Source organism: Callionymus lyra, chromosome 5 (assembly GCF_982586985.1).
Source record: "Callionymus lyra chromosome 5, fCalLyr1.hap1.1, whole genome shotgun sequence".
Taxonomy (NCBI): domain Eukaryota; kingdom Metazoa; phylum Chordata; class Actinopteri; order Syngnathiformes; family Callionymidae; genus Callionymus; species Callionymus lyra.
In genome coordinates, this window is record NC_141822.1 from 32,749,649 (window position 1) to 32,774,446 (window position 24,798).

Genomic DNA, 24,798 nt, shown 5'->3' on the forward strand with positions numbered 1-24,798 from the left:
TACAGTCATGTCGTGTTTTAGTTTTGAATTTTGAAGTTCTTGTTTTCACGAATATTGAGAAATGTATTTTTTATATCTATGTACAAACATTGGGACACAACGAAAACCGGAAAATAGAAGATTATTGCAAGTTTTACGCGAGAAATATTTTGTTCACCTTGTCAGGTACAATATATATTTTTAATAATTGTTACCATTATTATTATTGTTTAAGAGAGTCCAATGTCGGTATATGTAGTTATTTCCTAGCTCATATTTAATTTAAATGATAGGTTAAATAAATACGCAGATGTGTGTTCGAATGATGACAAGGCCCAGCAGCACGAGCAGGTGTAAACATCCGCCAGTTTCAATGAGAAACTTGAGATGTATGAGAAATAATTGAATTGAATAATTTACGATTGAACAGGTATTGAAACCCGCGTGGTTTACAATAGCACAATGGTGTTTTGTGTTGTCGTTTATATAAATCATATTCACAAGATTAAAAGGTTATACATTTAAAGACAACCACGAAATAGATTAGATTTAACATTATTTGTATTTTTAATATTAACATGTGCGTTACTGTAAATTATTGATTTATTTCTATTTACTTTTTTTTTAGGTAGATCTAATTTTATTTTTATTAATATACTTCCAGGATCGAGGTCACTGGGTCACACGTGTTTAGATCTGTTGTGTCAAAAGTCCAGCAGCAAATAGAAACAGGTTCTATAAGCCAGTCAAAAGACGTAGATCATTCGTAGTATTTTTAACATTTTAAGTGGTTTCATTTACACCGTTGTAATCGAATTATTCTCATGAAGAGGTTAATTTTGCTTTAAAATGTAAGACATCGTAAACGTATCCTAACCGCTTTCGTCGGTGCAGAAAAACAAAAAAACGTGTCACCTCGCTGCACGATTTGAATTTCGCGGATGAATTCTCATACTAGTTGCTTAGCAACACAATTCAACTATATAAGAGGGGCAGGCATCATTTTTTTTTCTTTGTCTGCACTAGTAAAAGTGGCACTCTGACATTACTTGTGAAAACACGAGAAGTCCCAAATATTACTATTATTTTCCCTTTTTAAAATACCCGTTGTTTCTAACTTCTGTCGGCGTTTGAGGTTTCCCATTTTATTTGTGTCGTTTTTAAGGGTGATTCACGTGGAAATCAAGTTTAAGTTATTATTCATCTGTTGTTTTATTTTTGAAAAAAAAACGTCACATGACAGGTGAAGCCTCTCGACAAACCCACGTCACACTTTTTTGCAACTTCAGCAGCCAAATCTGAAGCGCATACATTAACGCGAGGATCATGCGAACAATAAGACAGATATAAGCGAGCAGCTTGTTGGTACAAAAATACCAATCTAGAGAGAGATTTCTTCACACAAAAAGAGTTTCAAATCTCATAATGGGTTTTGATCCGCCTTTTCTCACACACATTTAGCGTTTTCATGCATCTTCAAAAGCGTGCTGGCAGCAGCAGGCCTCTGTCTGTGTGTGTGTGTGTGTGTGCGTCTGGGAGTTTAGGCGTGTATGTGTGTGTGTGTGAGCGAGTGTGTGTGTGTGTGTTTCGTCGCGTCATGCAGCTTTACGAGCGACTTTATAAACGCTGTTGGTACAATTAAACAAAAGTTAATAGCGTGTTTCTTCGTTGAATAAGTTCTCCGCCAGGTTCCACTGCTCATGCGCGTTTTATTGATTCATATCGTTGGGTCCACGTGGAGCGCATGAATATGGATTCTTGTGAGCTGCTCTCCGCTGGACTCTTTTCTCTTCCACTTTCGACAAGAATCCCACTGTTCTGCGCAAGACACTCATCTGTATTTGACGTTTGACGACTGTTGTTTCTTTTATTCTGCTGTAAGTATACACGTTTATGAGACGCTTGCTCTTCAATATAGCAATTGGACAAATTGTACGAATACGCTTAAATGTAGACATTAAACACACTTTATTCTATTAATATTGTAGATAAATGTGCAATGATTTGTTTGGTCGTTTTCTATTATTATTATTATTATTATTATTATTATTATTATTATTATTATTATTATTATTATTATTATTATTATTATTCACAACACACATTCAAATAATGGAAACGTTAGCCTAAAAGCACGTTAGTAGTTTTGTTTTTTTAGTCAAAGAATATCGCGTTTTATGAGTGATATTAAGTTGCTTGAGTGGCTGTAAATAATAAAATGAGTGTTAAAAATCACTGAAAATCATGATAATTGCATTATCTTCATTTGTAGTTGAATCAGAATCAGAAACCTTTTTTTGTAACTCAAAACAGGATTTTTCTTTTGTTGTGACTTCACAAAATGAAAAAAAAAGAAATAATATCACCAAACAAAAAAAGTTTCACTTGAAGTGAAAACATTGAAGTAAAAAAATAAAAAAACAAAACCAAGACATTAAAAGTACGCAGTAAAAGTACGTCGCTTGTCCGCTGAACTGCTAAACAAAAAATAAATACATGTTTTTAATTATCAGTGGAAATAGATTTCAACTTGATCATAATACTAAGTCTGATCACCATTTCTAAAAATGTTCATTATGTTGTGTTATGTTATCTATAAAGATAAATATGTACATGAAAAAGATGACGACAAACTAAAAATATATTATTATTATTTATGTATTGTTTTCATCATGAATAGTATTGGTATAGATGCGGAAAACACACTGGTCAGGTCACCAGGCCAGCACCGAGTCTTCATAGAGCATTAAAGCAAAGAGGCGTGGAGTAAGAGGTCGAAATCACGCAGCTTTCCGCTTTAAATCGGAGGGTCATGGCTCTGTGAGCAGACAGGATGGACGCAAAGAAGAGAGAGGAGTTTCATGGTGCCTGTTCCTCTCCCTGATTATTACCTATACTTTTGCAGATAATAGTAGTAATGCAGACACCTCTGAAATTAAATCATTTAAATTCGTTATTCTTGTTCTTATTATTCTTATAATTCCTATTATTCTTATTATTCCTATTATTCTTATTATTCTTATTATTCTTATTATTCTTATTATTCTTATTATTCTTATTATTTGTGTTGTTGTTGTTGTTGTTGTTATTATGGAAAAGTCTTGAAGCGCACAACTCAAACATGCACCTACGAACTCATCGAAACTTTACAGTTTTTCAATACACCGAAAGTAAAACGACAAATGAACAAGACGCACAACTTGGCTGGGCGTGTTTTCATTGTTTAAAAGTTAGACAAGTCATTGTTAGCAAAGGCCTGATACTTCGTATCGCCGTAAATCTTCTTTATGTGTATTTTTAAAATGTTTGCGTGCGCTTGATATATTTATCGTCATAAAATGCACAAACTTAATATTATGAAAGAAAATAGAAATATATTAGATTTGTTTTTTAAGTCAGTGCAGATAAATGTATTTATAACATCTATTATTTTTTAACCCGTCTATCCCTGTTTTTATGTTTATTGTGCAGCATGCATAAGCACAAGCGGGGGAAAAAAACGGTCTTTTCTGGACAGGCAGCGCCACCCAGTGGTGGCAACAGTAGATAAGAAGTTAACATTTCGAAATAAATATAGTACGTTGTACTCTAAATCTTAAATAAATTGTTTTTTGAGGTCAGATTTCCTGTGAATAGTTTGACATCTCGGATTTAATGATAATTTGGATTATCATCCAAAATTCGATAGACTATTCTACCCAAAATAAAAAAAACATGTCTGGTTTTATTTGCAGCATGTAATCTCTGATCATTTATTTTCTGCAAAGCTCTTTACTTTCCCTCCTTACTCCATTTATTAAAAAACGTTCTTATACAATCACTTTCTACCGCTTTCCCTCTGTTCCTGATACAATTTATTTTATTCACCCACTTGCTTCTCTCTTACCCACTTATTCAACCTTCCTTCCTTTTTTCCTTTCAAACATATTTTCCTAACCTTCATCCATTCTTCCCTCACTTGCTCCTAAAAAAAGCTAATTCAACACGGTAAAGTTTAAGGAAAAATCTGCATCAACATGAAACCAAGGGAACTGAAGACAGCATCGTGCACACGCATCAACAGCAAATTATGAACTACATTGGAATGTTGCTGCGGCCATTTGACCAGACAGTGGACCAGGATAATGGCGAGGTAATGTCATTTGCAAAAGTTGTGACTTGATTCACTAATACAAAGGTTTATTGTGAATTAAGGGCCTAAGGAAAAGTACTTGTACGGGTAGAACCAACACTGGCTTAATTTGGACAGGCCTCAGTCTTCCCTTCTTTCTTTATTTTTCTCCCATTCATAGAATCCTTTAACTCTCTATTTTCTGTTCTTATCCATCGCCCACTAGATCACTCGCCTTCCCACTACCTTAGAGGAGATACTAGAACAGAGAGTTCCATCTACGGCACACACTCACGTAGTGGTTAGTGTGACTAACAGCAAGAAGGTTGCTGGTTCGATTCCAGCTCGGGGAAACAAGCAGCCTTTCTGTGAGGACTTTGTATGTTCCTCCAAGGCATGTGGGGGGTTTACTCCTAGTGAGGGTTTCCTACCACAGTAAAAAAAACATGCAAAGGCTGTTAAAGGACTCTTTTAAAAAAGGTCTGTAGGTGTGAATGTCTCTGGCGACATTTTCAGGGTGTCTCCTCCCTCTCACCTCCGTCACCGATAAAGAAATCAGTGGTAGAAAATGAAAATAACTTGACAGATGTATGTTCAACATATTACTTGAGTATAAGACTTGAAGAGTTTTAAGACTCATATGTTCAAACAAGGAATGTTGTTTACGTTGAAGTGCTAAACTCTGTCGGTCGGTGAACACCATAAAAATACATGAAAAACACCATGTAAAGTATACAGCCATAGTTTAAATGCAGAGTTAGCTAACAATAGCATTACATTCAACAGATGCCTTTCTGTTGTACACATGTAAGTGTTGATACCTTTTTTTTATACTTTCTCTAATCTTGTGTCCAACATTTAGTGTGTCACATAGAGTGACTAAACCAACGGTTCCTGCAGAATACCTGGAAGCTTCTATCATCTTTCCTTTTCCTCCAAATAAGTCTCTTAGATGCATGTCCTCCTGACATTATTAACCCTTTCACTGACATCAAGTTCCACTGATGATTACAGTTGCTGTATTTCAAACTCTTGATCCAGAGGTTCTTACAAACTATAAGCCTATCTCTAATGTTGTCTTCATTTCAAAGATTCTGGAGGAAGGGGTTCTTAGTCAGGTGTGTGATTTCCTCCATGACAACGATGAACTTTTATCAGTTTAATGGAACACCACAGCACAGAGACCGCCATAGTAAGCAAAGACCTGCTAATGGCCTCTGTGTTTCAGTTCTTGTTCTTCTGGACTTCAGGGCTGTATTTGACACCGTTGGCCACTAGATTATTAGACTAGAAAACCATAAAGGCATACTTGAAACTGCTTTAAACTCTTCTCATCGACACACAGGACGGTCAGCTAGGGTGTACCACAAAGTTCTGTCCTTGGACCAATTCTATTCACAATCTATATGCTTCCACTAGGGGACTTGATCAAAAGAAAATCTTTTCACTTGTTATACTGATGACATCCAGTTGTATTTATCAATGAAGCCAACTACTAACTTGTAGTACAGATATCGAAATCCTGGATGATGCAAAACATTAATTTACTGAACTCTGACAAAACTTGTATCTAGGATCTCATCTTGCCATGACTGTGTCAACGGATCCAAGATCATCTCCATGGTCCTGTCGGGACTCTGCTGCCCTGCTTCACATTGATCTCTCTTCTCTCCCTCCCTCTCCTCCCCCTCTCCTTCTCTCACCATCCCCCTGTTTCTCTTCTCCCTGACGGTGACAACCGTTCACGCTGAGTCTGGTTTTGCACGAGGTTTCTGTCTGTTCAAATTAATTGTTTTCTAATAAAGAAATTCCACTATAAAAATGTTATTTCATGCTGTAGCTCGCCATCCTTCTAACCATGAAAAGCACAATCTCCTGTATGATGTTAATGGACATGATTTTAAATAGCATGCACAATCTTAGTAAATCAGCAGCAATCCATGATTCAGTCCCTTCCCCGTTTGCAGAATTGTAAAATACACATATATGTTGCAGGTTGGTAAATATGTCCTGTATTAAATATCCAAATATCCAGGCGTAATCTGTTGAAGACAATTATCCCAGGAACTATTGGTGCATGTTGTTTAGAGTGACCTTGACATCCATAAAAAAATGCTTAATGACTATGACCTCTGTGATTTAAAAAGGAAAATAAGAAGCATACCTGGTTAATGATGGTAAACAATGAAACCTTTTTTTAAACCGTCAACCAGAATCATTAACAATTAATTATTGTATTTGGCAAGTTAATGAAAGCTGTAATCAAATCATCACAACACAGCAGCAATCCCTTTGTCGTATCCTTGTGTGGTCATTATCCGCAGCCCGTCCTTTAGATTTATATTAAAGCTGACTGAACATCAAGTTCATGTCTTCACGTGTGCACGTGTGCGTGTCAGGTGAGGGGGGAGCTCAGCCAGAGACGGATCGATGGTTCAGGGACTTAGATGGGGGTCAGTCTGTCGTGATGACCTCAGTGACATCTCCAGCTACCGCTCAACAGCCAGACGTCAACACCAGGTTGACCACCGTGGTCACTCTGGCAGTGGTTGCCAAGGTGACAGTATGTCAGCACCACCGGGAGGAGTCACTGAGGGCGAGCTTCAAGCAAGGAGGCTGATGCATCACAGGCCCTGATGGGTATGTCAATACTGTTTAGATGCTGGGGAGTCAGGCGAGACTTGACACACACACACACTCACACTCACACACACATACACACACAAACACACACTCCCTTGCATAACGACTATCTCTACAATGTAAATTTAAAAAGTCAACTAAACAAATGGAACAACCTTTACTAATAAATCCAAATTGTCTCCTCATTTCTCTCAATTAAACACTGAAACAAGACGTGTGATCGATGTGACAGATTTGAATGAGTGAAAGGTGAACACTGTTGTTTGTACATTGACTTTGTTTTATTCTTTTATCCCATTGAGTGAAATATTGGCCCAGTCCGCAATAGAAAAAAGGGGTTTGTGTATTGTCAAGCATTCATTAGAAAGATTCAAGGACTGAAAGAAAGAAATATAACATAGCATTTAAAAGCTTTGCTAGTTTACTTTTCTTGTGTATACTGGAACTCCTGTGTTGTTCTCAGTGCTATCTTGATCTTTTAAATATATTTTATTGAGTTTTGTTTTTGATTGTTCAAGCGCTTTGTGACCCTGGTCTGGAAAAACGCTCTTTAAATATAAATTACTTACTTACTTACTTTGCCTTGTTTATTTTTAAAGAGTTTAGTAAATTCTTTAAATATCATATGTTTCAATATTGATCTCCTGCTTTGAATTTACACCATCAAATAGTTTTATTTTTTTCACTATACTCTCAGCTCTGTAGATATGTATGCATATAAAAAATAGCTCTGTGAAGCTTTAGTTAGATAGTAATATAGTTTAGCTGTTGTCATCCTCAGTGTATAAACAATATACAAATTGAAAGTGAAAAGAATACCTTTAATGTGTCTGTCATGTGGAAATGAGTTCAAATGTTACATATCATCACAGTTGTGAACAGCTACAGTGTATGAACCTGAACTATATTTAGGTGGTCTCACAATAATCAACAGCGGATTGAAGGAGCAGAGAAAGATTCCATGTTTCATTAACTCACACCAGGAGTGAGCAGCCGTGGCCACACTGCCCTCTCAGAAGTGCAGTCTAACCATTTCCAGTTAAATGTAATAGGTTACTCATGAGCAGTGAGACACAGGTGCTTCAGAGTTAGACATTACAGCCCAAAATAAGATCATTTGCTATGCATGTGTCCATGGTGTGACTATTTATAATAGAGGCAGGGTTCACAGTGTGTGAAAGGAAAAGGGGAAATGTTCTCCATGCTTTATGAACTCCACCTGTTTAAGCATCCCAAAACTTTCCACAGGAGACATGGCGAAGCAGGCGTAACACATTTTATTATTACAAAATAATAATAATAATGATGAGGATGAAAACAATGAAAACATTCCATGATTTATATGTCAAATCAAATAAAAAAAAATGGAAAACAGTTTTTAAGGAGATGCGAGAAAAGAAAGATTTTATTCATTTATTTTCATTCAGTAAATCTGTCCCTAAAACTCCACATGTTATACACAGAGTAGTGTCGATTAAAGACCATGCACTGTTAAGAACACGCTCTGAAGTCTTTATTTACACTGACAGTGCAGCACGTCAACAGAAAGCAACTTACCCGAGAAACGCACTCATTCAGGTGTTGCTGTTACTGACACACTATATTGATGCCTATTGCAGTCTGTGTTTGTTTTCATACTACACCATATGCACCGATAAAGATAAGACAGATGCTGCTTGAATGAGACTTAAGCTAATATTATAAATGTTTTAAACGCCTGCCTGAGATGTCTCACTGACTCTTAGCAGTTAGTTCACAGTGGAAGGTGATGACAACACTGGAGTGGTAATGGGCTACTGCTGCAAGTCATGCTTTGTGTTTGTAATTGACAGAGATAGAAGAAGATGTACATTGAGGTACACTATTTTTGTAAATGTAATTTTATTTTATTATTTCTTTTTTTCTTGTATGCCTGATTTTATTTTTCTAACTGTACTTTTATTCATGTGATCACCGAGCTTTTTTTCCCTTTAATGTGCTTATTTTTTTTCAATGGGCTTTTATTTTAATGAATGTGCTTTTGTTTTTGTGATTTGGCTTGTGTTACTGTGGGTGTGCTTATATTCTTGTGAATTTGCTTTTGATTTTGTGAATGTTCCTTTGTTTCCGTGAATGTGCATTAAATGTGCTTTTATTTAGTGAATGAGCTTATTGAATTTATTTACATTTTTTACAAATATGTTTCTAATTTGGTGAATGTTCTTTTTGATTTTTTGATTTTGCTTTTATTTTGTGAATGTGCTTCTACTTTTGGAGTTGTGCTTAAGTTTTTGTGTTTATATATTTATAATTGTTGTTTGTCCTTTACGGCCACCGTACATTACTGATCTTGAACTTGCACTTAAAACCAATCTAATCTAATCTAAAGTATTAGAATATTTGTCAATATAGTTATTTACAATTTTTGTATTACAATGTTTTAGTGTGCTTTTATCTGGAATGAATGCTTCTCAAGAATGTTCCCACATCTCCTCACTAACCCATAAGTGTGATGCTGATCTATAGAAATGGCATAATGCTAAACATCAACGTTGCACTCACTGTAAATGAATCGGTGTGTCGTTTCAAAGCTTTGCTCGATAAAATAAAAGTAATTAATTGGTGTTATACACCGAGGACATAATTATCTTTTCTCATAACTGGCACATATTTAATTACCAGTAATTGTTCCCCAGCCTTGTTCAAAAGTGCTGCAGCGGCAGACAGCTCTGATATATTATTATACTCTAATCCTGCACTTGATACTCAGTCAATTAGGAAATGTGTGTCAAAGAGCGACCATGTAAACAGCATCGGGAATCCCAACCCCACACACGCATGTCTCAAACCTTCATCAGTGTCCTCTCACATCTGTCTCGCGTCTTTTCCTCCTCGGGGTACACATCGCAATGCCGCCTCTCACCGAGGTGTTAATGCGTGCCAGATTGGAGGAAAGTAATTTGAGATCATTTGGCAACAAAGGCCACAGATACTGATTAACACAGTCGCCGAGTGTTGCTGACCAGTTGTGAGAAAAGTGTCAGGAGCTAAATTTACCTCTCGGTGCCTCGGGGTGTGCTGGTCTTGAGGCGGCGGTGAGGCCCTTGAACACCAGAACAAGGTTTAAGCAGCCGAGGTAGAGAGCAGCTTCTGATCCGGGCTGGTTTGAGGGGTCCGTGGTGCTGCTAGCTGATTAGCTGGACGATTGTAGCTTGTAATTGCTGTGGCTTGACCCCCTCCGGGCAAATATGAGATTTTAGAGGTTTACCCTTTCCAGTTGTCAGAGGGAGCTAAATTATCCAACCAGATGTCAGGGAACCCAGTGGTAGTGCGGAGCCCCTCTGATCAGCGGGAAACATACGCAAAAAAAAATGCTTGCAGATTAAATCTTTTCATTTTAATTTCAGCTCAGTTTCCTCAGGCCTTTTAAGCTGATTTCTCACCGCGATTTCCCTCTCCTGGAAACACTCTGATGACGGCTTACAAACAAGACGTATTATATCAAATCAGTCCAGTCGCCGTCGTTAGCCGTGCACGCATGATCAATGGACGGATCGATGGGAGATATTAAGCGAGCAATCACTCCTTTAGCTCCATCACCAGAGCAATTTGTCAGCTGAGGTGCAACACTTGTAACACTTCAACTGCTCTCATCTTCCAAATGGACAAGGAGGGAAATATGAACCTCATTTACATGAGAAGGAATTCTTAAGGACATCCAACACTTCGTCATCATCCTTGTAGAGTATATATATATATATATATATATATATATATATACAATACTCGTTCACTCCTGAGATGCAAAACAAAACACTTACTTCTTTTAAAATATACATCTTTTTCATAATCCTCAACACAAAAACCCATTTTTACCTTGTTTAAATTGTATGTAATGTAATTTCTCTTGTTTATGTGTACATGTTCTATTGATTAATTGTTCTTTAATTATATTTATCATTACTTTATTAATTATTGTGCAATTTTTATAGTTTTTATTTACTATGATTTTATTATCATTCATTTTATGTTTTTTTTGGGTGGCTTATTGTGTTATTACTCCATTTTTTTGTATTTATATATCATTTATTTATTTGTTTTCTATTTATTATTATATTATACAGCATGTCTAAAGATAGCGTGTTTGTATGCAATCTTTGTTTTTTTTTCTTTTTGCTTCTGTGACATCATTTCCAACATTAACAATCAAAAACAATACAAACAGCATGAACAACAATAAAAACAAAATGTTTTAATTTGTGTATATATACATAAATCTCCTATCTATTTATCTATATATAAATATATATATATATATATATATATATATATATATATATATATATATATATCCACAAACTGATTCCGACTGCTGCGCTCTTTGCAAACCATCATGGGAAACACTTCAGGACAGGAAGGGATAGGGATGGTTGAGGGGCGTCGGAAGTTCTCAGGCATTTCCAAGGTTCTCAGGTTTCTTTCCGTCTAGTCTAGGATCCCCTAACCCCTCGGTCAGTCTGAGCAGCTGTGTCTTCCCTGCTCACCTCACTCCTAATAGTTTCCTTTCTCCCCTGCCTCAACTTTGGAAAAAAAAAAGGTTGGTAGTAGAAGTCTTGGGGAGAAATTCATCTTTACATCCCTGAAGACGCAATGAAGTGGCCTTTCAGCCGGAGGAGAAACCCAATACTTGGTCCAGCTCATACTCCTAGGAGACAGAAAGTGGAGGGTAAAGGGGGGACCTAAAGTGGTTCCATGTGAGACATGGAAGTCTTGTCTGAGAAATACCAGAAGAGACACTTTCACATAGAAAACACAGTGGGGATCAAGACACCATTAGATCAGTAGGTAGTTGTCTGTTTGTTGTTGTCTAAGTTCTCTTAGGATTTTTGCAACACTTTTGCTGAGAATGTTAAACATGTCCTTATATTTAGTAGTAAGTTGTTATATATAATGCTTATTTGGCTGTATTTTGTAAAATGGTTGGGGTTTGTTGTGTCTATTTAAAGGGTAACAAATTTGAAAACCGAACATCCTGACATTCTCACATGCAGTTTTGTAGGTATTACTTTATAAAGTTCTCCCCCTTCTGAAATGTTGGCACGAGAGGTGAGAAGAGTGAAGCCCATTCTGACATGGTTATGGTAAGAAATATTTAATCTCCAGAATAACCAAATGCCCGAAAAGAACAGTGAAAACTAAAGACGTTGCCTGGAATATTAGAAAAGTAATTTCATCAAAATAGATATTTCTCAATTTCCTATTGTGTTTTCGGAATTTTGTGAAGTGGTCACATGGGTGCAATCACGTCTGAATATGTAGAACCCACATAAAGTAGCACTAGCGCATCAAGAACTTTTATTTACTAAAAATTATATAGACTCCAAAGTGTTGGCTTTTTTTAATCATGATGGATCCAGCCTTAAATGATGGAGTTGGACAGTTTATTAAATGAACTTAAGCAAAAGATATATGTTTATGTGACTAAATTTACATTGAGATTTGAAATCTCTTGAATAAACACAGAAAAAACCTGAATATATAGTTTTGATACAAGTTAAATATCTGTAGCGGTTGGCAAAACTTTTTATAAACTCCAAAGTAAGCTAGCTTGTTTAATGTATACTTGTTTGGAAATACTCTTACACAGGGTCCATCATGTTCCTAAAGTATGTTGTATCACAAACCTGTCAAATGACAACATGTATTTTTACTAAACATCTGTTGCCATCCTTGCCCAGCTCATCTGAAGTATACAAACCACAATCTCAATAGATATGACAAAGCCTATTGGAAATAAATCAAAACATTTTGAAAGTAGAACTTTCATCTGGTTGCCTTATTTAAAATATTTAAATATTATAAATATATATTGGTGTTACATAGATCATATTAATAATAACATTATTATAACAATTCCCATTCCTTTAGATTTTGTGATAGATTTTTTTTAATTCCTCACTCTGTGTTCCCTTTAATTTCCGAAATGTTACAGTTTGAGCACCATTCTTTGAAGGTACACCGTTCCCCCACAGAGCCCCTGTGAGTGGGTTTCCTAATACCAGCAGACATCTATGGCGTACGCCCAATCTGTTGCATGCACTGTTTATTTCACGCCTTGCCGGAAGAGCTTTGTAATTACCCTTATATTGATGAAGGCTGATTTCTGCAGATAATCGCTGGCACTTCAGCTGTTTTCACGCACCTCAGCAAAATGTCTCTATCTATTAAGGCTGGCAAATTAATTTCCACTCGATGACCATGGTTGTTGATAAGGAGCTTGTTTGGGTGCATCACAAGTGTGTGTGTCTGCGTGTGTGTGTTTATCGGCTGCACCTGCTCTTCCCCTTGTTTAGTGACTCTCTTATGAGCCAGGCAGCAGCAGAACTCGGGGCCTTTGTTGACCGCCAAGAAGCCTTGCTGGAGCTGAATGGGATGGAGAACAGTCTGTATTTGAGGTAAGTGTTACAGTTGTTGATGCCCTATAATCTGGCACATCTGGCCATACCTCAGGATGTTCTCAGCTCCTTTGTTTTACCAACATCTGTAGCTTCTTCTCCTTTATTATTATTATAATAACTTTTTTTTTTTTTTTTTAAACCACCCAGAGTAAATATTTGGGGGATAAATCACACTTGTTTGATTCATTTAATTATTCAACTTTAATAATGGTGGCTAAAGAACATCACAAGAGGTTTGCCAACTCAGTATTTCTGATGTTCTGACGCCACTTGAATGCAGCAGTGTTGTACTGTATGCTGCAAATATTGAATTTAATGGAGACCAACATCCAATCAAAAAAAGAGCTTGAATGTGGAACAATTGCATTGGCTAAAAATCATAATAGTTATATAAATAAGCTTCTTGTTGGAGGTCTGTTCTCCCAGAAGTTTTTTATCAGCAGCGTTAAAGAACAACTTTTATTGTAATATACAATAGCTATCTATTGATTTTATGTCAACTTCTGAATGGAATTTATATCAGTTGATAAGTTAATAAGCCCTTAACTCAATAAACAAACAGATTATCAATAATTGAAAACACCTTTATAACCTTTGTTACATATGGATTAAAAATAAATCGATTTTATTCTACATGTTTATATGTTATTTCTATCTAAATGTACTGCTATGAAATGGGGACGTTAGTCTATGTTTTATGCGACTGACTGGATGGTCGTTAAACTGAAAATGAGATTCTACAACGATCTCTTGTCTTTTGCTGTCCCCTTGTGTTTGGTTTAGTGTATTATTTTCAGAACCTGTTCGTAACCAGAAGCACAAGAGTGTCAATCATCCATCTCTGATCAAGCGTCAGCATCCGTCCATCAAACCTATCACATAACTGTCTGCTCCATCGCCGTCCTCACACAGGTGTGTGGACTCACCTGGAAACACCTCTGCTGCACAAGCCCTTGAACGTGTGATTAATAAACGAGTTGCTGTTATTTTTCTGCTCTCATTGTTCTTGTGTTCTTCTCAGAGACCTATTAATTCAACAGCAATAACTGGGATCATTGTATAAATGTGCTCTTGAAAACCAGGATTAAAAGAAATCAATAATACACTCGTCAAAAGTAAAACACAAGAAATGTTCTTAACTTTATAATGCACTACAATGTCTGTCTGTACATTGTCCCTCCTTTTTTATGTTTCCTGTTCATCGTATGTTTTAAGACATTCAAGATTGAAGCCATTCTTCTAAAAAAAAGGGGGACGTGTCTAAAGCAGTAACTGTCTATACATGAGTACAAAATAAAAGAGCTGTTTGTGTCCCTCTCTTCCTGGCGAATATTCTCTAACAGTTGTATTTGTTCGGCAACAGCTTTAGAAAACAACACTAGCATATAGCATAGTGTCCTGCCTCCATCCACATATCTAGTCTTCTAGATCCTCTGAAAAGGCAGCACTAAGAGTAAATAAAAATGTGCTTCGCTGGAATAAATGAGCTTGAGCAAAGTGGCCCTTTGAGCCTGCGTGTTTGTGGAGGAATCATAATGGATTCTTTAGAGCCGTGAACAGTTTATAGGCATGACAGCCATGTTTCAGCACGACGGGCTTATCCCTACGCACGGCGCTAAGGATATTAGGGAATCAGCGTAAAGCAGCATGGAAATGATGACTGGAGCTCAGCTCAGCTCGCCTGTATTATAAGCCTTCAATTCTCCAGTGCTGAGAGTGAGATGGAAGAAGCCAACTTGGCAACGCCAGTTGATAATGAAGACTATGACACTGCACAACCGTGTCATATTCTTCATTATTTCTTGCTGCCACGCTGTTTACGGTCACGAATATGCAGCTCAATCTATGACTTGGACAAAGGTAGTGAAGATGTCAATTTCTGATTCAAATCCTATTGAGATACATTGTTTTCTTAGAAGATGTGGAGAAGCAGGTGTGGCTTGTTTCCTTGGACTTAAGAGTCATCCATAATATGACCTCTATGTTGCAAACTCCAGTGAAGACTTCCAGTTTGGTACAAGTTAACATACTAAACGATCATTAAAAAGTAAGTAGTTGTCATCACTGTCTTGTCAACCTAATGATTATGTTCCTAAATATCAATTCTACTAAATTCTTAAATACCAAAGTAACATTTTTCATTTCAAGCTCCAAAATAATCTCAATGTCATAATTATTCGAATCGAGGGTATTGTCTCATTCAACTTTGTGCTGTTTCTTAAATGATCTTGAATGGCCCCCAACCAACAGGATTTGTTCACAAATGTATAACATTTTTAAAAATGTATATATATTTTTTTTTATGTAATTATTCATTTATTTTACTTTTCTTTATGTATTTTTCTATATTATATGCAAAAACTGAATGAGAATTGCAATATCATATTTTTTGATAATTGTATAATTACTGAAGTTCATTAATGTCGCCACTTTAGACACGAGTCACAAAGTGCTTTTATGTTAAATACGATCATCAAAACAACTCAAGAACGAATTGATCTACTAAAATGGCCATGAGAAAGTTGTAACAGAAAGAACAGTCACCCATAACAAGACATTGTTGAAGCAGAAGTAATAAAATAATAAAATATTAGATATCTGGCAGCATAGTAGAAACAATTAAACAGACAGATTCCGCTTTCAAATGATGCAGCAAGATGTGGGATCGATTCCCATAGGTGACCTAATACTTCATCCTATTAATTTGGGTGGTTATGAACTGTACAACAACAATAGAAGAGTGGCCATATTCATGGACAAGAATCAAATATGTGAGAAAAAAAAATTACAATGGTAAAGGTTGGTACTGTATCAAGAACTCCAGGATGAAATATACAGACTGTAACGGATATATGTATCACATGATCAAATTCATAAAGGACTATAAAACCTTTATATCATGCACATGTTTCAACATAGCTCAAGCATAAAAAGAAACTGGACACAATGTACAGCAGAGAGCAGTGAACACTGCTAAAAAAACCAACAAGAATAACGACCACCAACTCAGATTAATAGATTAAATTATTATACATTTGAAGTGTCAATTTCTGTCAGAATGAAGGTAGCATCCCCCTAAATAGGAAATAAACCATTCTAAAACAATTTCTCTCCTTCCTCAAATCTCTTGAGGGTTAGAAAAAACTTTTGCTACAAAGATTAAATAAATATTTGGAAATAAATAAGCTATTGATGTCAGCTGACCAAAAAAAAAGAATCGAAATGTGTTATTTGCGATTTCTTTTAATCATTGAATAGAATAGAGCAAAACACAATTGAGGAGACGGATTGGGAAATATCACAATTGGATTTAAGGGAAATATCCTGGAATGTTGAAAAAATAAATGAACATAAATTGAAATTGAAAATAGATTTAAAAGAAATCAATTATTATAAATAAACATGATCAGGTTTCAAAGATTAAAATGTTAGGCCTTAGTTATAGATGAATAGGTCACAAGTAAAAAGCACATACTTAGTAATAATTCTAAATGATTGATTATTGCTGTTGAATTAATAGGTCTCTGGGAAGAACAAGAGCAGAATTGGCCCAAGTTTTTAGAAGAGAGAAGAAATCATAAAACGAATGATACACCATCAGCTGCTTCATGAAGCCTCATCAACACATCACTAATAAAAGTTATGGATCTCTGTTGTTTTTCAATCTTCATAATCTTGCATGGTTTTTGTAAAAAGTCATGTACAACTGTATGTCAATCACAGAAATAAACTGATGTCAACTGACAAGAAGAGGATGAACTATTAGATTAGATTAACATGTTTTATATGCTTTCCATCCCGTGTGTGCTAAAGACTCAACATCAGTATCTCTTAACGGAACTGCAGGTGGAAGAGAAAACCCAGAGATCATGTTCTAACAAGTGTTCAAATGTAAATATAGTGGTTTTAAATACAACTCATATCAAGTTTAGAAGAAAGTATTGAGCATCAACCTCCCCTCGAAGTACGACAGTTAGTTTTCCACCCTGGCAATGTTTTCCAGCAGTTGACGATTTTCATCGTTAACATCTCCATCTCACCTAATGAATATCCCTGCACGATCCACCCACGGTGGCTCGGCTGTCAGAGACGGGCCACGCCAGACGGATGATTAATGTCGCACCTTTCACCCCCCACTGTGAATTAGAGAGCATGGGTCGAAACTATTTTTCTTGGTGCGCAGGAGCACGCTTGTGGCTAAAAAACAGGGCCAACACTGTTTATCATCCGGGTGACGACAGGACCCCCTCCAGGCAAATGAACCACACAACCATATCGACTGGCACAAGCAGGAGTCAGTGGCCCTTCACTGTGATTAATCTTCCGATGGTTCTGGTCCAACTCTATCAAAGTAATCTAAGTGTAGACACACTTCATTGATCTGTAGACAATAGCAGCCCACGTTACACACACACACACACTACTCAGAAGTTGAGCGTCTCAACTGAGGTGGAAAAAGGAGATATAATACATTCCACATGAATCGGATGCTGAAAAATATTAAGTGTATTATTGCAGATCTGGAAAGCATCTGGTTCAAATATAAATTTTTGGTCTTTTGGTTGTCTAGATGCCGTGACATAAGGTTTTCAGTCAACTCAACTATATGCTTTATTCTCCATGGGGTACTGTCTTGCTTATGTGCAGACTGTGAATGTGATTGATTAAAACTGACCAGCTTTTACATTGATTCTGGTTTCAATTTGTTAAAGAAGTGTCAGTCACTAATGTGATTGTGCAGCAACGTTAAGATTCAGATCCACAACACGTTTATTGTTTTTTTTATTTCAATTGTGTTTTTTTTATAGTGATTACAGTACCTTACTATTTTTTTTTTTTTTTTTTATTAACCTTTATTTATATAAGTTACATCTAATATACAGCCCCTAAAGTGATAAAGTCACATGTCATGTTTTGATTTCGTGTAAAAAGAATGGAATAAATATAAATGAAATAAAATGAGATACGATGAAATAGAGAAATTACATTAAAGCGCCATATAGAATTAATAATGAATAAAATACATTTAATTTAATAATATTGGTGATCAGAACAAAGATGAAAACCTCCAGTTTGACACACCTCAGCCAGTGTGACAGAAAAAAAAAAGAATGTTTTACGACGAACGATTGCAGTTTACGTTATTTACGTCTGACGTCATTCTTGCAGGACAAGATGGCGGCTCCCTGTCTGCGAACCGTGGGTTCTCTTCTCCGAAAATGTGGAGCTTGTAGCTCAACTGCCCGACAAATGGTGAGAAGCGTCAGTCCGTGTCATAATAAACAACGTATCTGAGCTTTCTGAGACCAACTAGTCCGATGGGCACGCTGCAGGTGTCAAGCAGTGATGTCCTTGAGCTAGCATGTTAGCCTGCCACAGAACTACACCTAGAACACGTTGAGTTTAAGATGCTGCAACATGGTTTGTTGAATGAAACTGTTTTGTTTATTAGTGTGTCATACATGACTCGGTGATGTCTACAGTATATATCGGGTGAGGTGCGTCTGCCTTCAGGTCACTGATGGCTGAACTTCTCTACAGATCCTGCACAGAAGGCTGAGTGTGAGCTCAGCCCTGCTGGTGAAGAACTTGGCTGCTTTAGGTCCAGAGAAGTTCAGTAAAGAGTACGTCGAGAAGCAGAAGGAGGAATTTAACATCGGCAAACGACACTTGGCCAACATTATGGGCGAGGACCCGGAGAACTTTACTCAAGAAGATATCGACGTAAGTCAACTATTTTATTAAAGATTATATATTTTAAACATCTTGTCTGTTGACTCCTGCTTTCATGTGTCATACAACTGTGCACGGTGTTCTGGTGCTCTACAGATTGAAGAACCATGTCTTTCTGCACATTTCTATTCCTTTCTTTTTCTGCAAACGATTTACCTTCTCGCAAAACAATGTTGTGTTCTATGTTGCGATTTTGCCACTGTTTTAATGCTGTTTTCATTGTTTGTCATGCTGAGTGTTTTTTGTTACCACCATACTAATGGTGGTTTGCACACATTCAAACACTTATTTCTTGCTGGTTTTAATGTTTATTTTCTGAGCTCAGGACCATTAATCTGACACGAGTAGAATTTTTCTAGTGTCGGTACAGAACAAAATAATTATACAAGATGACACACAAAATAAGCAATAAAAACATGAATAAGTGACAAGGCAGCCATTCTACGACCTCTGTCATAGGGTGATGCTTAAAACTTGCCACTCTTACAAGCCCAACTTTATTGTATTTTATTAAGGAGCCATCATCCAGACATATGAGCTTCTACATACAATTAGCCTGTTGTCAACAATGAGGGTAGAGTGAAAAAAAAATCCAGCCCCACTTGACCCATATTTCAAGTTCAAAAGATTCAGAAATAGATTTAGAAATGGTAAACGTTTAAAGCAAATTAAGGAAGCAGGCCATTTATAAAACAATTCAACCTGAATTATTTTTTCATGGAGCTAATGTAGTTGGATGTAAAATACTTTTTATTTTCATAATATCAGTCTGGTAACTAGCTATTGTCTATATATATATATATAACAACATTATTCTCTTACATACTGTATATTGGAAATCGTTCATTAACCTTAAGTTTAATTCACAATTTGTAATTACTTAAAAATCGAATTTAAACAATTTTTCTCATTTTTGAAAAGATATTGTGTTAGATATGTTTTGTCTTGAATCTAACATGTCTTTAAAATGTTTTCTGTTTTTCATCACATTATTTATTTTTACTTACCTGCTGTCAACCAAATTGAATTCCTTTTATTCAGTTTGTTTATTCCATTATGTAGTCTTGGCTTCTTTGGGCGAGAACTGGGGGACACCAGAAACTGGTCACCCTCCTATCGCAGGGCCTGCAGAGAAGAGCAACCATTAGTGCACACACTAACAACTGCGAATAATTGATTTAATTAATTTGATCTAGTCTTCAACATTCATATTAAAATGCACACAATTTATTTGTTATTAGTTGCATTGGCTAATTCAGCTCTGTACAAACTCTTTGATAATAAAACCATAAAACGTGAATAAGAGAAAGGAAAATGGTATTTAACAGTCTTAATCTTCTCTATAACCAAACTTTTAATTTATCTGCCTCCATTTCTCTGTGCTTTACTTGCTTACATTCTCACAGTTGTCTTCAGCCGCTAGCACACACTTGCACGTACTTCACTGCAGTTTTGACAAGCTTAAAACCAGCAACCTGCTCCGGTTTAGCTGCACCTGCTGCCTTGCTAATTGAAGCGTGGTAGAGAGGAGAGAGAAAAATGCTCACTATGCTGATGAGGGTTGAACTTGTCTTTATGTATTTCACACAACCGCGCTGCCATCTGTAGTTCACCGTCAAGCCAAACACTACAGATGCTGAACTTGCACTGAACTAAGAGGCATCTTCTGGAAAAAAAAGACAGAGAGGGGGCAATTGACCTTTTCTTGAACCCAACAACAGATTGTGGCTCTTCTGTCACAGTGACCTCTGTTGTTACCACCTGTCAACTTCATTCTGTTTCCTTCTCACAGAGAAGCATCGCCTACTTGTTTCCCTCCGGCCTGTTTGACAAAAAAGCCAGACCACTCATGAAGGTAAGGGTTATTTTTTCCTCTTTCTATATACATGTGAATCCAAACTTTTCTTTCTTTATTGTAATTCACTTGCAGAAAAGGTATTCAAGATAATTAACACAATTTTGCCAAATGTTTTCTCTAGTTCAATATTGTTTTGTATTGACTATAGTCTTGTACCTTGTTCATCCTTCTAGCCTCCAGAGGAGTTCTTTCCACAAGAGAGAGGTATGACTAGATTTAGCCTTTAGAACTTCTAGCTGTTAAACGTCACAGGTTGAAAATGACTTTCTTCTCGTCACAGCTGTTCAGTGGGATACAAATGGGCGACCGCTCCACTTCTTGTTCTACACCGGCAAGCAGTCGTACTTCTCGCTGATGCATGTGAGATTCTCAGATGATGATTTATTCTCCCTGTTAGTGGAATTCCCAGTTAAGCGAATGTCAAATGTTAAGAAAACATACAAAGATGTCGGCTGTTGTACAAAGAAGTCTTAAACATTTTTGCCATGTTTCCTGCAAATATTTCAACTCTTCAGTATTTATCTTATCGACATGTTTTGGTTTATGCCAGAAGAGGGCGCCGATGCGCTTTCCTCAGGATTAACGGTGGCTGTTGGCTGCCTGTTGCTGTACATTTATTTTTTAAAAATCATGATGTATTCAAAAAAATATTGAAAATATTAAATATTTAAAATAAAATAACATTTTCAATTCAATATTCAGATTACACTTCCATACCCAGACCCACAGGAGAACATTAGTGCTCACACAAATTTAGTTTTCTTTCATGCTTTTTATTTGCTGGTACAATTTAGCCACTGCCGAAGCCAATATTTATTTAGACCAAAAGCAATTGCCAGACTTGGGGATCTACAACCTTTACTTTGAAACATGTGTCCCATTTAAATGTAGTGATCCGTCTTTTTTATATTCCATTAATGATGTCAATATTTTGTGGTTATATACTGCTAACTAATTTAACTTTTTTTTTTTTTTTTTTTACTAAGTCTTGGTGGAACCTAAAGCTACAAATTTCAAATTAATGACTGTCTTGAAAAAATAACAAATAGAAATCTCCGTCTTTAAAGAGATAAACTCCTCCCCCTGTATCTTGATGTGCGGTTTATAAAATGGACAACATAATTCCGGATCAGTTTGCCACCACAAATGTTATTAACCTTGGGCTCAAACGAGTCATGTAAATCTTACAAGACTTTTTTTCTTTTTTAGGAAATATATGGCAAAATCATGGACGTAGAAAAACACCAAGATCTTCTAATAGCCAAAGGTCTCTTCTCCAGTAAAGTGAAGGACATGTAAGTTGACCTGCATGTGATGATGACACGTTTACTGTAAAGTGTCAATGTGCTATTCTGGCAGGACATGAACTGAAGTTATTTAACCATGCTAAATCTTAGCGTTACTTTATTTTTGTATGCATCATATCAATTTCTTTCCAAATCCACCAGGCCTCCGGGAGCCTGGATGTGGATCACGAAGGAGGAACTGGAGAGTTTGCTGGTTGAGAGCATCTCCACACATGATGTAAGACCTTCTTTCTGCTCTTCTCAGTCAGTCTTCTTACTTCAACAAGGTTTGTGTTTTAGTACAATGTCTTCATCAAAACTCTGGAGCGCCTGCAATCCATGCCCTACTCTTCCACCGAGGAGAAGTTTATTTTGAAGTACCGAAAGAAACTGGAGATCCTGTCCAGGGACCAAGACATCGCACCGCTGGAGAGCGACGACAGAGGTGTGGCCTTCAGCACCGCCAACGGTAGATATTTTCACTCCATTAATATTATGTCTGAGAGGATCTTAGTCATCTCAAAATAAACATTTTTTTTAATAGGCAGACGTAAGACATCGACTTCCACAGTGGTTTTGAGGGACTGTGGCTCTGGACGGGTTCTGGTTAATGGTCAGAACTGCCTGCAATACTTTTCCGTGCTGCAAGATAGGTAGGTTGATCAGACGCATTCTTGTAGTATGAATCACATGCAGGGTCTGAACCCCCTACCCCCGGAGCAGAATATTATTCATTAACTTGTGTTTAATAGTACTCCCAATAGTACACACAACCTCGTCCTGTTTTAAATGAGTCAGCGATAATTCACCCAGACACCAAACGACCTCACACAATCTCTTCCTTCTCCGTGTCCCAGAGAGCAGATAATGTTCCCACTGCAGTTCACTGGCATGCTGGGACGCTTCGACCTGGAGTGCACTGTGACCGGAGGTGGCAGGTCCAGCCAGGCGGGCGCGGTGCGGCTCGCCATCTCAAGAGCCTTGCTCGGGTTCCTGTCCAAATCAGAAATGGAAAATATGAGACAAGGTAGACGATTCACCAATGTCACAAGAAATGTTTTTTTCTCTTTCAATATCTAAACTTCCAAGTGAATCCAGATGTTTATGGGAAATCTGTTTAATTTCCAGCTGGTCTGCTGACCCCTGACCCAAGAGTGAGGGAGAGAAAGAAGCCTGGTCAAGAAGGAGCACGAAGAAAGTTCACCTGGAATAAGAGATGAAAATCTGGAGAAGAGCAAAATGGCTGCTGTCCTTTCAAGATTCTTTCAGATGAAGCCGTCTGCAATTGTTCTTGTAAACCAATAGATGGCGCCATTGGATACATGTTGTGTTGAATATTTAACTAATTGTTTTTCCAAATTAAAAAAAGCTTTTCTCGGCATTAAGCAACATATTAGGTCTGTTTAAAAAAGATAGTCTCAGATAAGATCACAAATCAGGAATGTTTTCTTCCCAGTCTTTGCCAAACAGCTCAAGTTCTGTCAGATAAGATGTTTTCAGTTCAGCCACAGACTCTCAAATGTCTGGACTTTGACTCGGTCATTCCCTTAACACATGGACATCTTTAGTCCTGGCCATGTTTCTATAAGTGCCGGATTAGTGCAAAACACAACTAGTAGCTTTAATCAGAGTCTCTACCTGTGGATCTCTGCATCGTCTCCAGAGCTGCCCCAGGTGTGTTTGCTGATTCTGGTTCAGCTCTTGTCCAGCCTGGACATGTAGGTAGATCACTTTGTCCTGGTAGATTTCCAGTCATCCCATAGGCTTTCACTCAATATTCTCTCATATTCCTATGGGGCCCTTTATAGAATATCTGAGATTAATTTATACACACTATTAACAGTTATTTTATTTGTGAAATAATTGAATTTTCCTCTTTTATACAATTATTTGTCATGTGGTGTTCAGGTAAATGTGTGTCAAATATTTCTATGTTACATGTGCAAAGATATTCTTAAACCACCGTATAAGCAGCCAAATAAATAACTAGTTTTTTTAAATCAAATTATACACGCTTAAAAATTAACAAAGAACGTCTGTATAATAAGCAATGTATAAAACAAGCTTTTAAAAATCATATAATACACGGTTAAAAATAAAAACAAAACAAAAAAACTTCTGTTAAAGCGGAAAATGTAAAACGTGCTTTTTAAAATGTATTAATGCACAATTACAAAAAAATAAATACAAACTTTTGTATAAGAAGCAAAATATAAAACACTTTTTTAAAATCAAATTATACAAAGTACAAATAAATAAATACTATTGTATATAGGTATGGTTAGATTTATAGTCAGTGATGTGTCCCAACGATAGAATTATGCTGATCATACATTTAAGGGATAATCGTGTTCATTTATAAACGATAGTGGTCAGATTTTAAGTTTATTGGAAGAAGAGAAATGTGAAATCTTGCTACAATATTGTTTATCATTATCAAATAATTGAGAACTTCCTTTTTTTTAACAAAGTCAAGTGAGATATGAAAACGATTTAAATTAAACTACAAAATGCGTTGTGGGTGTTTAAAGTTAAGAACTCGAAAGAGTTAATAAATATATATAATTTTGTATTTTACTTTTGAATTTCAGAAATGTTTCATTTATTCTTAAAGTAAAAAAAAGTCAATTCCTTAGAAAGTGCGGCAGGTGAGTACCTGCGCTGATGAGTGCCGGTGGGCGGGGCCTGCAGCGCGTCAGAGGCGGGAGCGACACTTCACTCAGAACCATCTCCCCGCCGGTTAAAGCGCCA

The 24,798-nt window shown here is 36.6% G+C and overlaps 1 protein-coding gene across 1 annotated transcript; it reads left to right on the top strand.

Annotated features, from left to right (window-relative positions):
• Window positions 1–18,331: 18,331 nt before the first annotated feature.
• mrps9 (mitochondrial ribosomal protein S9) lies at window positions 18,332–23,482 on the top strand. Its single transcript, XM_087792660.1, has 11 exons — window positions 18,332–18,423; window positions 18,712–18,894; window positions 20,696–20,758; window positions 20,935–20,965; window positions 21,042–21,121; window positions 21,971–22,056; window positions 22,210–22,285; window positions 22,348–22,516; window positions 22,592–22,700; window positions 22,905–23,074; window positions 23,176–23,482. The coding sequence occupies exons 1-11, from the start codon at window positions 18,346–18,348 to the stop codon at window positions 23,265–23,267; spliced, it is 1,137 nt and encodes a 378-aa protein (XP_087648786.1). The 5' UTR covers window positions 18,332–18,345; the 3' UTR covers window positions 23,268–23,482.
• Window positions 23,483–24,798: the final 1,316 nt, after the last annotated feature.

Bases quoted from the DNA above. Each gene is read 5' to 3' on its own strand.
- mrps9 (XM_087792660.1), top strand. From the start codon at position 18,346: ATGGCGGCTCCCTGTCTGCGAACCGTGGGTTCTCTTCTCCGAAAATGT. The intron at 20,966-21,041 runs GTATGACTAGAT...TTCTCGTCACAG, and splicing joins GTTCTTTCCACAAGAGAGAG to CTGTTCAGTGGGATACAAAT. The intron at 22,057-22,209 runs GTAAGTTGACCT...CAAATCCACCAG, and splicing joins TCCAGTAAAGTGAAGGACAT to GCCTCCGGGAGCCTGGATGT.